The sequence below is a fragment of the Spermophilus citellus genome (assembly GCF_964194105.1).
Source record: "Spermophilus citellus genome assembly, chromosome: 17".
In the NCBI taxonomy this organism is placed as follows: Eukaryota; Metazoa; Chordata; class Mammalia; order Rodentia; family Sciuridae; genus Spermophilus; species Spermophilus citellus.
Window position 1 is genome coordinate 63,411,897 of NC_138199.1, and position 15,266 is coordinate 63,427,162.

The window sequence follows — 15,266 nt, forward strand, 5'->3', positions numbered from 1 at the left end:
AATCCCAGCAACTCAGGAGGCCAAGACAAGAAAATCTCAAGTTTGAGGCCAACCTCAGCAACTTAGCAAGATTCAGCAATTTAGTGATACCCTGTCTTAAAATAAAAAATAAAAAGGACTGGGGAATGCAGCTCAGTGGTAAAGTGCCTCTGGGTTCAATCCCCAGTACTACAAAGCAAAACAAAATTCAGATGTCTAAGAATTCCAAATTAGAAACTGACCTTTCAAGGTAGGAAACAGAAAATAGGTAGAAGATATTTTATAAATTTATGAAAATTGGTTGGCTTGATTTATACATTTTAAATAGACAAATGGTAGGTGGGCCTCCATTTGCACTGCTAATTCCAGGCTCCACCTTCACTGGACTGGGCTCCATGACAATAGTATTTATCATGTAGAGAAGGACACGAAGAAGTACACAACCATCCCTGACTTCTTGAAGGAAAGGACCATGTCTTTTCATCTGAGCTAACATTAATCTATGTCATTTATGTAGCAGGTATTCAGGAAACATTTGTGGAAGGCAGGAAGGTGGGTAAAAAGGGAACCACTGGGCTACAGGCTCACCTGAGTGGCAGGCATATCCTTAAAGGGGACATGGCCATTGGCCAGTTCACAGGCAGTGATTCCCACACTGTAGATATCAGACTTGGCATCGTAACCCTGAAGATTCTAAATCAGAAGAAAAAAGCCACAAATGACTTCATTTGTAGTCCCGGTCTTCATTTAGAAAAAGAAGGTTTGAACAAAACTGAGGAGGAAAAGAATGCCTTTCCCACAATCAGAACCAGCTGCTAATGACTCTCCTTGCCTGTACTGCTGAAGATTAGCTGCTATTTTACAAGGAACAAATGTTTAGTGCTACTATGTAGTACGCTGGAAGGAGCACTGGGGCCATGCTCCTGCTCAGCATAGGGGTCGAGAGAGCACCAAAATGCTCACTCTTCCATAAGGTAGGAAGGATTCCCCAGGGGGAGTTGAAATAGGACCCCAGCCAGTGGGAACAACATCTATCTGCAGTGGGTAGATAATATCCATGTTAATTTGAGTACCAACACATATCTGGCCAATAGGGACCCCTTCCCTCCAGGATCCCTTTAGTCCACTCAGAAATACAGAACATCCCACCCCATCCCTGGGAAATTCCTATAACTTCCTTGGGAAATCATGAATTGATGGGGACTCCTTGGGACCCTATGCACAGACCTGCTGAAGGACTTCTGGGCTGAGCCAAGGGAGGACCTTGATACTGTACTTGGGAAAATCATGAACCACACGCTGCCGCTGCCCATGGCTGATCATGCTGAGGTTGCTGCGTAAACCAGACAAGTAGACCTTCCCGTCCACAGAGATCAGAATGTGGCTGGCTTTAACGCTCCTGGTGGGGAAGGAAGAGAGAGATAATGAGCAATAGGAGCGCCTCACACTAAAAACCCTCAGTATTTACACACTACATCTATTCAGCTCACACCCAGGTGTATGTTATACATTTTATATATAAATATGTTTTTATGAAAAACTTCAAACATACAAAAAAAAAGAGAAGATAGCATGAACCCATGTACATATCACTTTTTTTAAATATATATTTTTTAGATGTTGATGGGCCTTTGTTTTATTCATTTATTTCTATGGATGCTGAGAATAGAACCCAGTGCCTCACACATTCTAGGCAAGTGCTCTACCACTGAACCACAACCCCAGCCCTTTTTTTTTTTTTTTTTTTTTTTTGGTACCAGGGATTGAACCCTGGGGCACTTAACCATTGAGCCACATCCCCAACCATTTTTATATTTTATTTTGAGACAGGGTCTCACTAGATTGCTTATAGCCTAGCTAAATTGCTCAGGGTGGTTTTGAATCTATGATCCTCCTGCCTCCTCCCCTTGAGTCACTGGGATTACAAACATGTGCCACCATACCCAGCAATCAGATTTTAAAACTTACTATGTCTTGTTCTGTTTTTTTTTTTTTTTCTTTTTTAGTTGAAGATGGACACAATACCTTTATTTTATTATTTTTTATTTTTATTTTTATTTATTTTTTTAAAGTTTTTTTTTTTAGAGAGAGAGAGAGAGAGAGAGAGAATATTTAATATTTATTTAATATTTATTTATTTATTTTTAGTTCTCGGCAGACACAACATCTTTGTTTATATGTGGTGCTGAGGATCGAACCCGGGCCGCACGCATGCCAGGCGAGCCCGCTACCGCTGAGCCACATCCCCAGCCCTATTTTATTTATTTTTATGCGGTGCTGAGGATGGAATCTAGTGCCTCAAATGTGCTAGGCAAGCGCTCTATCACTGAGCCACACCTCCAGCCCTCCTGTTCTGTTTTATGCACATCCCCCTAACTTCCACTAATAATCTAATCTGTACTCCTTATTTGTAGGGATTCTTTTTTAAAAAAATTTTTTATTCTTAAGTTTTAGGTGGACACAATATCTTTATTTTACATTTATGTGGTGCAGAGGATTGAACCCAGTGCCTCGTGCATGCTAGGCAAGCCCTCTACCACTGAGCCACAACCCAGCCCCTTGTAGGCATTCTTGTAAAGTATGCCATTGCTTTTTTTTTTTTTTTTTTTTTTTTAAAGAGAGAGTGAGAGAGGAGAGAGAGAGAGAGAATTTTTTTTTAATATTTATTTTTTAGTTGGCAGACACAACATCTTTGTTGGTATGTGGTGCTGAGGATTGAACCCGGGCTGCACGCATGCCAGGCGAGCGCGCTACCGCTTGAGCCACATCCCCAGCCCCCCACTGTTTTGTATGTACATTTTAAATTTACTTGTTTTGTATGTATATTTTAAATTTAAGAATGTTATGCAACTCATTCTTTCTTTCTCAGTGCTATATTTTCAAGACCCACCTGATAGCTCTCTTTATATATTTTACATATCTGATCTTTGCTTCTACTTGCCACCTTGTGTCCAGGGTGGGAATCTATCACTTTATTCTCATTCTCCCAGTCTCCAGGGAGGGATACTCATACTGCCTCTACTCAGTACAAGTATGACCAATGACATTGATACATATGTTCCCTCATGGGGCTATGTGACAGTTTCTTTAGGGCACACACCCCAGAGGCAGTATTAATTGTCTTGGTTCTGTGTACCTGACTGGCTGCATCAATCATCTTCTACTATCTGAAAAGAAGCTTTCAGGTTCCCACTGCACTGGGCTTCACCCAAACCTTGAACCACCACCAGTTTCAAGAGTATAAAGTGATATCTTAGTTTTATTTGCTTTTCTCTGATTGCTAGGTCTCAGTGCTGGCTCTTATGACTGTTTGCTTTTGGGGATGTTCTCTTTTATAAGCTTCATATCCTTTGCCCATTTTCCTATTCTTTGTTGTCCTTTTCTCATTGCTTTGCAAAATTTTCTTATTTCTAAGCTACTGTGTATATTAGACAAAGCTAATATCTTCTTCCACTCTGTTACCCATTTCTTCACTTTGTTCATGATATCCTTTATTGAATAGGGAACTGAGTCTTCATATAATCAAATTCATCTATATTTTTGCCTTATGTTTTATGTTTCTAAAACGTTTAAAAGTTGCTTTTAGTCTCAGATCATAAAACTATTTTCTTGCCAGGTGTGGTGGCGCACGCTTGTAATCCAGTGGCTCAGGACACTGAGGCAGAAGTTTCCCGAGTTCAAAGCCAGCCTCAGCAACTTAGTGAGGCACTAAGTAACTCGGTGAGACCCTGTCTGTAAATAAACTATATATAAAAAAAGGGGGTGGGGATGTGGCTCAATGGTTAAGTGCCCCTGGGTTTAACCCCTGGTATTAAAAAAAAAAACAAAAAACAAAAAACTATTTCCTCACATTGTTTTCTATTTAAGTCTGAGTTTTAAATCTTACATTTAAGGCTTTAATCCACCTGCAGTTCTCTCTGGGTATGAAGATAGATGGAGTTCCAGTTTTATCATCTTTCCTCAGTTTTCCTGACACCACCTATTAAGAAATCTGTCTTTATTGCAGCCACTCATCTTAGGACTGACTTGAAAGCACACTAGAAAGGAAGTAGGGGAGTGGTCCATGTCAGATGTTCTTTCCTCTCACATTAATACTCAGGACCAAGCTGCCCAGTAAACAGAAAACAGTGGCTTCAGCACTAACAGGCTATAGGCCACCATCAGTGGCAAGGTCAGACCCAGATCCTTGATTTTATTTTATTTTTGGGTGCTGGGGATTGAACCCAGGGCCTGTGCATGTGAGGCAAGCGCCCTACCAGCTAAGCTGCATCCCCAGATCCTTGATTTTAAACTCTGGCTTCATTAACTCCAGTTAACTTTCAACTGTTTCCCTGAGGGCACATGGTCACAGGTTCTTTTTGCTTATTTTGTGGACTGGGAATTGAACACAGGGCTACTCTACCACTGAGCTACATCCCCAGCCCTTTTTTATTTTTATATTGAGATAGGGTCTTACTATGTTGCTGAGGTTGGCCTCAAACTGGTGAACCTCCTGCCTCAGCCTCCCAAGTTGCTGAAATTACAGGCATGAGCCACAGCACACAGCATTTGCTCTTTATTAATAGAGGATGAAGTCACTTAAGAGTGTATTACCAGGTGCAGTGGCGCATGTGTGTAATCCCAGCAGCTCAGGAGGCAGAGGCAGGAGAATCGCGAGTTCAAAGCCACCCTCAGCAAAACCAAGGTGCTAAGCAACTCAGTGAGACCCTGTCTCTAAATAAAATACAAGATAGGGCTGGGGATGTGGCACAGTGGTTGAGTGCCCCTGAGTTCAATACCCAGTACCTACCCGCAAAAAGAGCATACCTGTGGGGGCTGGGGTTGTAGTTCCGTGGTACAGTACTTGCCTAGCATGGGTGAGGCACTGGGTTCAATTCTTAGCACCTCATTAAAAATAAATAAATAAATAAAATAAAGTATTGTGTCCATCTACAACTGAAAATATAAAGGAAAAAACAAAGAGTGTACCTGTGCACATAGCCCATATGGTGGATGTAGTCCAGGGCCTTTAGCACCCCCTGCAGGATATAAGCAATTGCCAGTTCATTCATGCCATCCATGAAGTGTGTGCCGATGAGATCCTTTGCAGAACCTGAAGAAAAATTGTGGGGAGGAAGCAAAGGGTAACAGAGGAAGATGATGGCACATAAGCAATCTGCCAAAAGAGTTCTTAGAACCCTCTATACCAGGAACCTTTTCCCACTCACCATATGCCATGAATGATGTGACAACCCACAGCTCATTGTCTGCAATAAAGGTAGCTCGATATGGCACGATATTGGGATGGTTGAAGAGTTTAGAGACATGAAGCTCCCCCTGAAAGCAATGGTAAAGCTGAAGTCAAAATCAAGGAGCCCTGAAGAATGATACCCAATGTGAAGGTGGGAGCATGAATAACATGGGAACCTACTTCTTTCTGGGTGTTCTTCTCAGAGTTCTAGGATAAGCCAGAGTGCTTCCAGTATAGGAGAAAGTAGGCCCTGCAGTGCCTGCAGTCTGTTTTGCCTGCTTAGGCCTGAGAGTGGCTCTGTACCTAGCCTCAAGAAACAATCCCCCACCAGACAGGGAAACTACTGTCAACACATTGGAAGGTTCCAGTTAGCCATCTCAGACATGATGAAAATAAACTGCTGATTAAAGATTTAGGAAGCCTGCAAGCAAGCTTAGCTCAACTTCAAAGACCAAGGTACAGAACTCCTTTTTTTTTTTTTTTTTTTTTTAGAGGAAAGGGGGAGGGGGAGAGAGAGAGAGAGAGAGAGAGAGAGAATTTATTTATTTATTTATTTTAGTTCTCGGCGGACACAACATCTTTGTTGGTATGTGGTGCTGAGGTTCGAACCCGGGCTGCACGCATGCCAGGCGAGCGCGCTACTGCTTGAGCCACATCCCCAGCCCCCAGAACTCCTCTTGAAGAAAACAAAAACAAATTTTTCTATTTTAAATAAAAACCTAGTAATTGATAGAAACAACGTATAAAGAACAAATAACAACTATGAAACATAAGATGTTTTTTCAACAATCTTAAACCAAGGGATCGCTTCCTCAGAAGCCGCTATAGAAGTGTAAAAAAAAAAAAATGGGGGCTGGGGTTGTAGCTTAGTGGTTGAGCACTTGCCTCCCATGCATGAGGTGAGGCACTGGGTTCAATCCTCAGCACCACATAAAATAAAAAATTATAAAAACAAACATATAAGTCTAGGGGCTGGTATTGTGGCTCAGTGGTAGAGCGCTTGCCTAGCACGGTCAGGACCTGGGTCCGATCCTCAGCATCACATAAAAATAAAGGCATTGTGTTGTGTCTATCTATACCTAAAAAATAAATATTAAAAAAAAAAAAGAATTACACAGTCTAGCAAGCACTAGAACAAAATTAGATGTGTTTTTCTAAAATAACTAAGCTGCTTTACTGGCAGCCTTGCTCCATCCTCAGCCCCACCAACCTACTCTGAACAAATGAACTGAGAATAGAGCACCATCAGGCAAGCCTGGATTCAGGGAAAACATTGAAACACTGCAAACAAAGAAGAGGAAAGGCTGCAAACAAGAACATTGAATATAACACAGAACAGGCTCCTAATTCCAAGCCATGTTAGCCAAGGAGAGTCTAGGCCCCAGTCAGCTACTAGACTTGTGGTCTCTCTCAGTTGAACAAGAATGCAACTACTTACTTCCTAAAAAGGAAGGAACCTAAGGCAAGTAGGATGCTAAGAGCTAGAAGATAGCCACTGGCAGCAGGGCAAGAAGCTCTGCATTGGAAACAAGACTGCCTGGGTCTGAATGCTGTCTCTGCCACTTACTACTATATATGACTGTGCACCAGTTACTCAGTCTTTTAAATAATGAATGAGCCACAAAGGAATATTTGAAGAAGGGAGCATAAAATACATATAATGGCCAATGCCTAAGATTCTCCATTGAAAGCTTCTTGACTTTTGAAGTCAAGAAGCCATCCATGAAGTGTGTGCTGATGAGATCCTTTGCAGGAACTTTCAGAAGATTGATGTGAGAGATGTCTTACAATTACTATGGAACTTCTAAGAGTCACATTCATTTTTTATTACCTGCAAAAATGTCACCATCTCATTGGAACAAGCTTCTAGGTTAATCCTTCGTACTGTCACATATTCTCCTGTTGGTTTGTATCTTGCCATATTCACTGTCATCAGGTCCTCAAATCCTTTGCCTAAAAGAAAAGAGGAATGCCATAAATAAGAACAACAGCTTCTAATCTCTTTAATGGAAAAAGAATTTGATTTCAACAGAAAATTTAATTAAAAATTTTCCCTACTATTACTTTCATGATTGACATTTCTCTTTTTTTTCCTTTTAGTTATCAATGGACCTTTATTTTACTTATTTATATGTGATGCTAAGAATCAAACCCAGTGCTTCACACATGCTAGGCAAGCACTCTACCAATGAGCCACAACCCCAGCCCAATGACTGACATTTCTTGGGTTTTCTCCTATCACTTCCTTCTTAGTCAACCATTCTAGCTAGCTATGACCTGGGACATCAGAAGTATACAACTATGAAGAAAAAAATGGCAAAAGAGTTTCTCTCCTGGACACTTGATTTCTTTGCATAGTTGGCAGAAAAAAAACAAAGATCCACAGGAGCCAGTTTTGTCACTGTGAATCCTACTAATTGAGCTAAGCTGCAGCAGTCCCCTGGAACAGAAAAGCAATGATAGTCTCTGGACATTACCTATAATAGTAAGCAGCTCATAACATCCTCCCTCTGGCAGGAAACTATTCATGATCTCTTGTTTAGAGAAGGATGCTATCGACTCTGAGCTTGCCTCATTGGTCTAAAGAAAAAGAAAAATAGGTTAACAAAGAAAATGGGGTGGGACTGGAGTTGGGTGAAGGTGGTAATTTAAACTCATGAGGAAACTGGAATCTAAACAAACACACAAATCCTGACTCTGGCAAAGAAACAGTACCAACACTATTTGAAGAGAAAACACAAGATTTACAGTGTAGGAATCAACAATGATACCTGAGCAAGTTAAGTGTTGCAATATCTACACATGTTGGGAGATGACAAGGGGCTGTTCCAGTCAACTGTCAATCTGCTTGTCCTTTCATACAACTGATTCACTTGTTAAAAAAAAAAAAAAAAAAAAGAGGAATGCCATAAACTATGGCATATGGAATATCTATGAAATTCTTACTTGGGGCAAGGATGTCTAGAGAAAGGCATATGTAGAAAAAAGAAGGGGGATAGAAAGGTAGAGAGGTCTCTTGAATTTCCTTCTCTTTGAGGGTCTTGCTTTTAAGGACCTAACTGCAAGATCTCAAAAAGATCAAGTGCTAAATCTTGCTGTGTGGAAAATGTGGCCAGAAGAAGTCCTCTCTTAAATAACCCAAGAGCCCAGGCTAGTCATTCCCTGATGTTTCCAAATAAAGCAAGGTGACAATGCAGGCACTGAGCTGCAGGTCAGGAACAGAGCTGCCAGTTCTCAGCTGTATCCCCAGCTGCAGAAGCAACCTTCTCCCTCCTTCTGTGCTCTCATGCTACAAATGAAGCCAGAGCCCTGCCCTGCCACATAGATGGAGGAGTTATGCCTCTGGACTTTTGAGGGCCTAAAGGAAGGCATTCAGCAATGTCTGAGTGTTGAAAGCAAAACACACAGCAGACAACAGCTCTTCTTCATATAAATGGCTTGGTTTTCTTCTTCTTAACTTAAATTTATTTGTATGGCTTGGGATCTACATTTCTCTTTCTTTTTGACACTCTTTTCTTTTTTGGAGGGAGGGTATAACAAGGGATTGAACCCAGGGGCACTTTACCACTAAGCTAAATTCTTAGCCCTTTTTATTTTTTTATTTTGAGATAGGGTCTTGCTGAATTGCCCAGGCTAACCTCAAGCTTGTGATCCTCCTGCCTCAGCCTCCTGAGTCACTGGGTTTAGAGGTGTGTATCACCATGCTAGACCCTTTTTCTTCAGATATGTATTCAACTAAAATGGAGAGACCCAAGGCCAGCTTATATGTCATATGCTACATTCAGAAATCTGGCCCCTAGCCAGGAGTGGTGGTGTATGCCTGTAATCCCAGCAACTCAGGACTCTGAGGCAGCAGGATCAAGTTTGAGGTCAGCCTCAGCAACTTAGTGAGAGTCTAAGCAACTTAGTGAGACCTGTCTGAAAATAAAAAAATGAAAAGGGTTGAGGATGTGACCGAGTGGTAAAATACCCTTGGGTTCAATCCCTCGTGTCAAAACAAAAAGAAAAACCTGGTCCCTAGTCAGAAAAAAAAAAAAAAAATCTCTGTGAATACATGAAGGGTTGTTGGCTCAGCACTAGCTGGAAAGATCCAAGTAGAGAATGTTCTGACTAGGTGGTATTTGAACAATCACCAAGGAAGTGGCTCTGCATAGGAGCCCATAAAAATGGTCATGCTTAGCTGGGCGTGGTGGCGCACACCTGTAATCCCAACGGTTTGAGAGATTAGAGACAGAGGCAGGAGGAGCTAGAGTTCAAAGCCAGCCTCAGCAATCTAGCAAGGTGCTAAGCAACTCAGAGAGACCCTGTCTCTAAATAAAATACAAAATAGGGCTGGGGATGTAACTCAGTGGCCAAGTGCTCCTAAATTCAATCCCTGGTACCCTCAACCTCCCAAAAAATTACCTTACAAAAGAACGTCATGTTTAAATCTGTTATTTAAATATAATATATTTTTCAGAGCATTTCCACATTGTATTTGATCTTCCCTATAGCTCAGTGAAGTAGATATCTCTATTTTTCAATACCAAAAATAAGGGCCAAGGAGATGAAATTCAAAATTCAAAATGTGAGTACATGGCACAGACAAGATCCGGGCCCAGGTCAGGGGAATTAATATAATCCCTTGATAGGTTGATGTTTATGGAACATTTTATTTCAAAACAGTTGACAATATCTATGGGGAAAGAAGTGAAGTAGGATTCTGCTCCCTCACCACTTATGCTGACACTAAGAACTAAGAAGAAGTTAGTCAAGCAAAACTGACCACTGTTAACAAACTCCATTTCTAACTTGGTCTATTTTTAGTATTGCTAAGACTTAGCCATATAGCTGTTCACCACTTTCACTGTTGTATGATATTCCTCTAATTAGTGAGATCCTGGGTAACTTAGAATTAATAAGTTGAGACACATCCCCAGCCTTTTTTTTTTTTTTTTTTTTTTTTAGATAGGGTCCCATACTCCCATACCCAAAGCATAAGGAAGTACTATACTACTTATTCAACTTTTTTTAACCCACCATTTCCCAATTATGGCTGTCTAAGAAACTTTTGATGCCTAACATCTGCTAATCTTTGGGAAAGAAAATGATATTTTAAGTGAAACATGGTATAACACAAAGATCATAGCCTTAGGAGCCTGACAGAGGCAGAATTTAAATTCAGGTCTATCACTTGCCCTGCGAACCAAGGTAAGTCATTCTTATCTCTTGGTGGTCAGCTTTCTCAGCAGCAGTATAATTCCCATCTTGCAGGCTTGTTGTAACTATAAAATGATATAAAATATATCAAGAGGATAGCTGCCTGCTATATAACAGGTATTCAATATGTGTTATTCTATTCTCCCTCTATTGCTGTTTACTTTTGATGACTTGCCATTCAATAAACAAAATGGCACAGAAAATGGAAGAAACAGAATCCTAAGTGGAGCTTCATCAATAGTTGATTTATTTTGCTTTTTAAAAAAATTTTTTTTAGTTGTAGATGGACACAATACCTTTATTTACTTATACGTGGTGCTGAGGATCGAACCCAGTGCCTCACACATGCAAGGCAAGTGCTCTACCATTAAGTCACAGCCCTAGTCCCTGATTTATTTTGCTTCTTACAGTTATCTCTGGAAACCAATTCTAGGATCATTTAATGTCACTGTAACTCTTTGAAATGATCTTGTCTTTTTTTAAACTTTATTTATTTTAGTTGTTGATAAACCTTTATTTATTTATTTATTTATTTATATGTGGTACTAAGAATCGAACCTCATGCCTTGCACACGCCAGGCAAGTGTGCCACCACTGAGCCACAATTCCAGCCCCCATGATCTTGTCTTTAAAACAATCTTAAAATACTGGTTACTACCTGCCACGTACTTCACACAAGTGAGAAAGATACAAGAGAAAATTGGAGCAGCAATTTGAGCAAGTCTAAACCACAAACTCTGGAATGACAACTCCCCATTTGTTTAGAGTTTATGATGCTACGTCAGTCTTTAAGTATCCCATTCTCATATCCCATTCTCAACTTCTAGCCTCTGCACATACTCTTGCTCTCAATAAAAGCAATGTCACCTGTTACCAGAAAACTCAGTGGGTTGCTTTCAGACCCAAACTTCTTATTCTGGCCTATGATTCTTCACATGATCTGACCTCTGCCCACCTCTCTGATCTCTTCCCTTACCACTCTCCCTGCCATTTTCTCATTGCTGTCTCAATTCATCATAGAGGTGTCACTTAAATGTTGTCTCTTCAAGCCAGGTGTGGTGGCACATGCCTGTAATCCCAGCAGCTAGGGAGACTGAGGCAGGAGGATTACAAGTTCAAAGCCAGCCTCAGCAATTTAGCAAGCAATAAAAAGCTCAGCAAAACCCTACCTCTAGATATTAAAAAAGGGGGGATGGTGAGGATGTGGCTCTGGGGTAAAGTGCCCCTGGCACTGGGTTCAATCCCTGGTACCAAAAAAAAAAAAAAAAGTTGTCTCTTCAGAGAAGACTCTGTCAGGCAAAGTAGGCTCCTAATTACTTCCCTTGCTTACTTTCTTCATGGTAGCCACCACTGCTGTTTGTTTATGTATTTCCAATCTTCTCCATTAGAATGCCAAGCTTCACAAGAAAGGAACCTTGTCTGTCTTGACACATATTTATTTATTTATTTATTTATTTATTATTTTTTAATATTTATTTTTTTTTTTAGTTTTCAGCGGACACAACATCTTTGTAAGTGGTGTTGAGATCGAACCCGGGCCACACGCATGCCAGGCGAGCATGCTACTGCTTGAGCCACATCCCCATCCCTGTCTTGACACATTTAAAAAACAAAAATCATTCAATCGAAGTTTGAAATGAGGAGGTTTTCTGCCTGTAATCCCAGCAACTCAGGAGGCCGAGGCAGAAGGATCAAAATTTGAGGTCAGCTATGACAATTTAGTGAGACCATGTCTGAAAATAAAAAATAAAAGTGGGGCTGGTGATATGGCTCAAGCGGTAGTGCGCTCACCTGGCATGCACGGGGCGCTGGGTTCGATCCTCAGCACCACATAAAAATAAAATAAAGATGTTGTGCCACCAAAAACTAAAAAATAAATATTAAAAAATTCTCTCTCTTAAAAAAAAAAAAAGAGAAGGAGATGTAGCTCAGTGGCAAAGCTCCCTCAGGTCCAATCCCTGTACCAAAAAGTAAATAACTGCCTTTGGAAAAACTACAAATAATTCACTGTTACTACCTATGTCCTTCCATGTCAGGGACACTTAGAAAATATACTGTCTTACTAGGCTTCACATTAAGATGTGCTCTTTTTGAGGAAACAAACAAACCAAGTCAAAGGCAAGTCAAAGCTTTCATCAAAGAGAAATTCCCAGTCACCATCATCATTTTTCATTTAACCTGGGGCTGGCTACCTCAACACATTCACTAAACTATTGATGTGCTTAGTTAGCAACTTGACAAATATTTCTACTATCCTGGAGTACAGAAAACTATTCAAAAGTGTTAGTTTTAGAAAATAAAATTCTTGGGCTGGGGTGTAGCCCAGGGCTAGAGTACTTGCCTGGCATGTATGAGGCCCTAAGTGCAATCCACAGCACCACAAAGAAAGAGAGGGAGGGAAAAAGAAGGAAGGTAGAAAAATTCTTTAGGTAATTGGGATTACAGTTCATGGGCAATTGGGAATTGCATGAAATCATCTATGCTAGTGATTGCTGTGGTTTCTCTGCCTCACTGACCCCAACTCACTAGAAACAATCCTAAAATGGAGGCTTTCTACTTTGTGAATATTCTTTGGGTCTGAAGTTAGGTAGCCTAACTTTCACTTATGAAAGCAAACAAACTAAAAAACAAAGGCAAGATGGGTGTGGTGGCACACACCTGTAATACTAGCAACTCAGGTGGCTGAGACAGGAGGAATAAATCTAAGGCTTACCTTAGCAATTTTGCAAGAACCTGTCTCAAAATAAAAAAAATAAAAAGGGATGGTGATAGCTATAGCTAAGTGACAAAGTAACCTTGTGTTCAATTCCCATTACCCTCCCCTTCAAAAAAAAGAAAAAGAAAAAGAAAGGCAGTTCTTTGTTTTTGTACCAAAATTGAACCTAGGAATGCTTAACCACTGAATTACATCCACACTTCTTTTTACTTTTTATTTTGAAACAGGGTCTCTCCTGCCTGAGCCTCCTGAGTCACTAGGATCATAGTGCCACTACACCCAGCACAAAAGCAATATTATGAAAGGAAGATGTCTGGTCTGATATTGACACAAGAAAGGGAAGTTAGTTCATTATACTATTTGAGACTTAAAAAAGGTCTAAATCAATAAAAAGAATGAAATATTTAGCCTATTGTGCTTAAATGCAGCATGCATAGTTTCATTAGTATGATGTATAATCTCAAGCTGTTCAGGCAAATAAACCAATACTATTAAGATCTTCTTAGTTTCCTATACCATGAAAAACATTTTATTCATTTCCAAGTATTTGAAAAATATATAAAGTCAGATGTGGTGGCCCACATCTATAATCCTAGTTATTCTGGAGGCTGAGAAAGAATGATCACAAGTTGGAAACCAGCCTAGCAACTTAGCATACCCTATCTCAAAATAAAAAAGGTTTGGGGATGTAGCTCAGTGGTAAAGTACCCCAGGTTCAAACCCCAATACTGTAAAAAAAAGGAAAATACATAAACTATTGACATCTAGAAATGACCGTACAATGATAACTTTGTTTAAACAGTTTAAAACAAAATACAATAAAGCATACAAAGACAATACTCATGAAATGCTTCCAAATGAACACATTCAACTTTCCATAGGTTTCACCCAGGATAGCTTCTGGCATAACACTGACAGATCTGAATATATAAAAATTATATACAACTGGCATGGTACTCTGGAAAAAAAATCATCCTACAAGGGAACTTTTTGGGTCTCCTGAATAGAAAGTATTTGGATCTGGTAGAGAAGTGCTCCTGACAGCCTCCATGAGCACAGTCAAAGCTTTAATCAGAGAAATTCCAAGTCACCACCATCATTCTTCATTCAACCTTGGGGCTACCTGCAAAAGGTACAAGAGTCTGTAATCCTTACTGAGTTAGAACTCTACTTAGACTGTTTCTTAAAGACACTGACTCACATTTTCCAAAGCAGCCTGGTACACTGCACTCATCTGGTGCTTTTTACTTAGGTAAAATAAACCAGAAGAGGAGGAAGCAGAGCAAATCTTGAAGTTTTTGCCAATAGAAAAAGCAAATTATTAGTTTTGAAATTTTTAATTTTGGCTTTATTTTTTAAGGTAGGAGACTTGACTTATAATCTAGACAGAGATTTATATTATTTTCAAGGACTGTAATCTATTATTAATAGACTAAGATTGGAGAACTTAGCATCACCAGCCAGAATTCAGACTGGAGAAACTTATTTTGGGGGCGGTGGGGGGTGGGCAATTAGGAGGGTGGTTAGGAAGAGAACTTAATATCAGAAGAGAAAAAAAGTGTCTGAGACATTTTCACTCTTCGAACTGTACATCAAAGTCCTTCCAGGGTGAAACCTGAATCCCCACAAGTAAAAGAAATATACTACAAATAAAGCTCAAAGATAGAGAGGCAGAAACTTAACATAATAAGCCAACAAAACACACAAACTTTCACAATAAGTCATCTTCATGCAACAGCCATGGTGCAAGAGCCTAGAAAATCACTTACTTTTCTCCGAGTGTCACCCGGAGGCTGCTCTGGAGTAAAGAAATTGATTGTTGGCATTTTGTTGTTTAGCAAAAGACACACCCACATTCAGAACAGCATTACTGCACTTAGGACTACATTTATTAATAGAATCCACTTAAGAGTCATTACAGCAAAACTGCCTGCAGCGCTACAAACACACACACAGAGTGAAAATGCTACAGCTAGACAGGATTTTAAACACAAATCTTCCACTCTTCAAAACTTGGCAAGGCTACTACTCTATGGGTATTCTTTACTGGGTATGACGCAATTGCCACAGTTCTGTCATACATTCACTTGTCATCAGCACACAATGAATCTTTGAATTGGCTGGTTTCAGTCTTATACTAAA

General features: G+C 40.1%; 1 protein-coding gene across 9 annotated transcripts in view; it reads right to left on the reverse strand.

Annotated features, from left to right (window-relative positions):
* Positions 1-15,266, reverse strand: part of STRADA (STE20 related adaptor alpha) — a 36,113-nt gene that overhangs the window by 7,293 nt on the left and 13,554 nt on the right. For 6 of the 9 annotated variants that reach the window (XM_081271140.1, XM_081271136.1, XM_081271133.1 and 3 more), the window contains 7 exons: positions 14,894-14,922; positions 7,687-7,789; positions 7,041-7,162; positions 5,187-5,295; positions 4,948-5,071; positions 1,207-1,378; positions 568-672 (listed from right to left, as the gene is read on the reverse strand). In XM_081271140.1, the coding sequence (XP_081127266.1) occupies positions 568-672; positions 1,207-1,378; positions 4,948-5,071; positions 5,187-5,295; positions 7,041-7,162; positions 7,687-7,789; positions 14,894-14,922 (764 nt within the window). The remainder of the gene's footprint in view (positions 1-567; positions 673-1,206; positions 1,379-4,947; positions 5,072-5,186; positions 5,296-7,040; positions 7,163-7,686; positions 7,790-14,893; positions 14,923-15,266) is intronic. The other 3 variants (XM_081271138.1, XM_081271137.1, XM_081271139.1) reach the window with 1 other exon arrangement.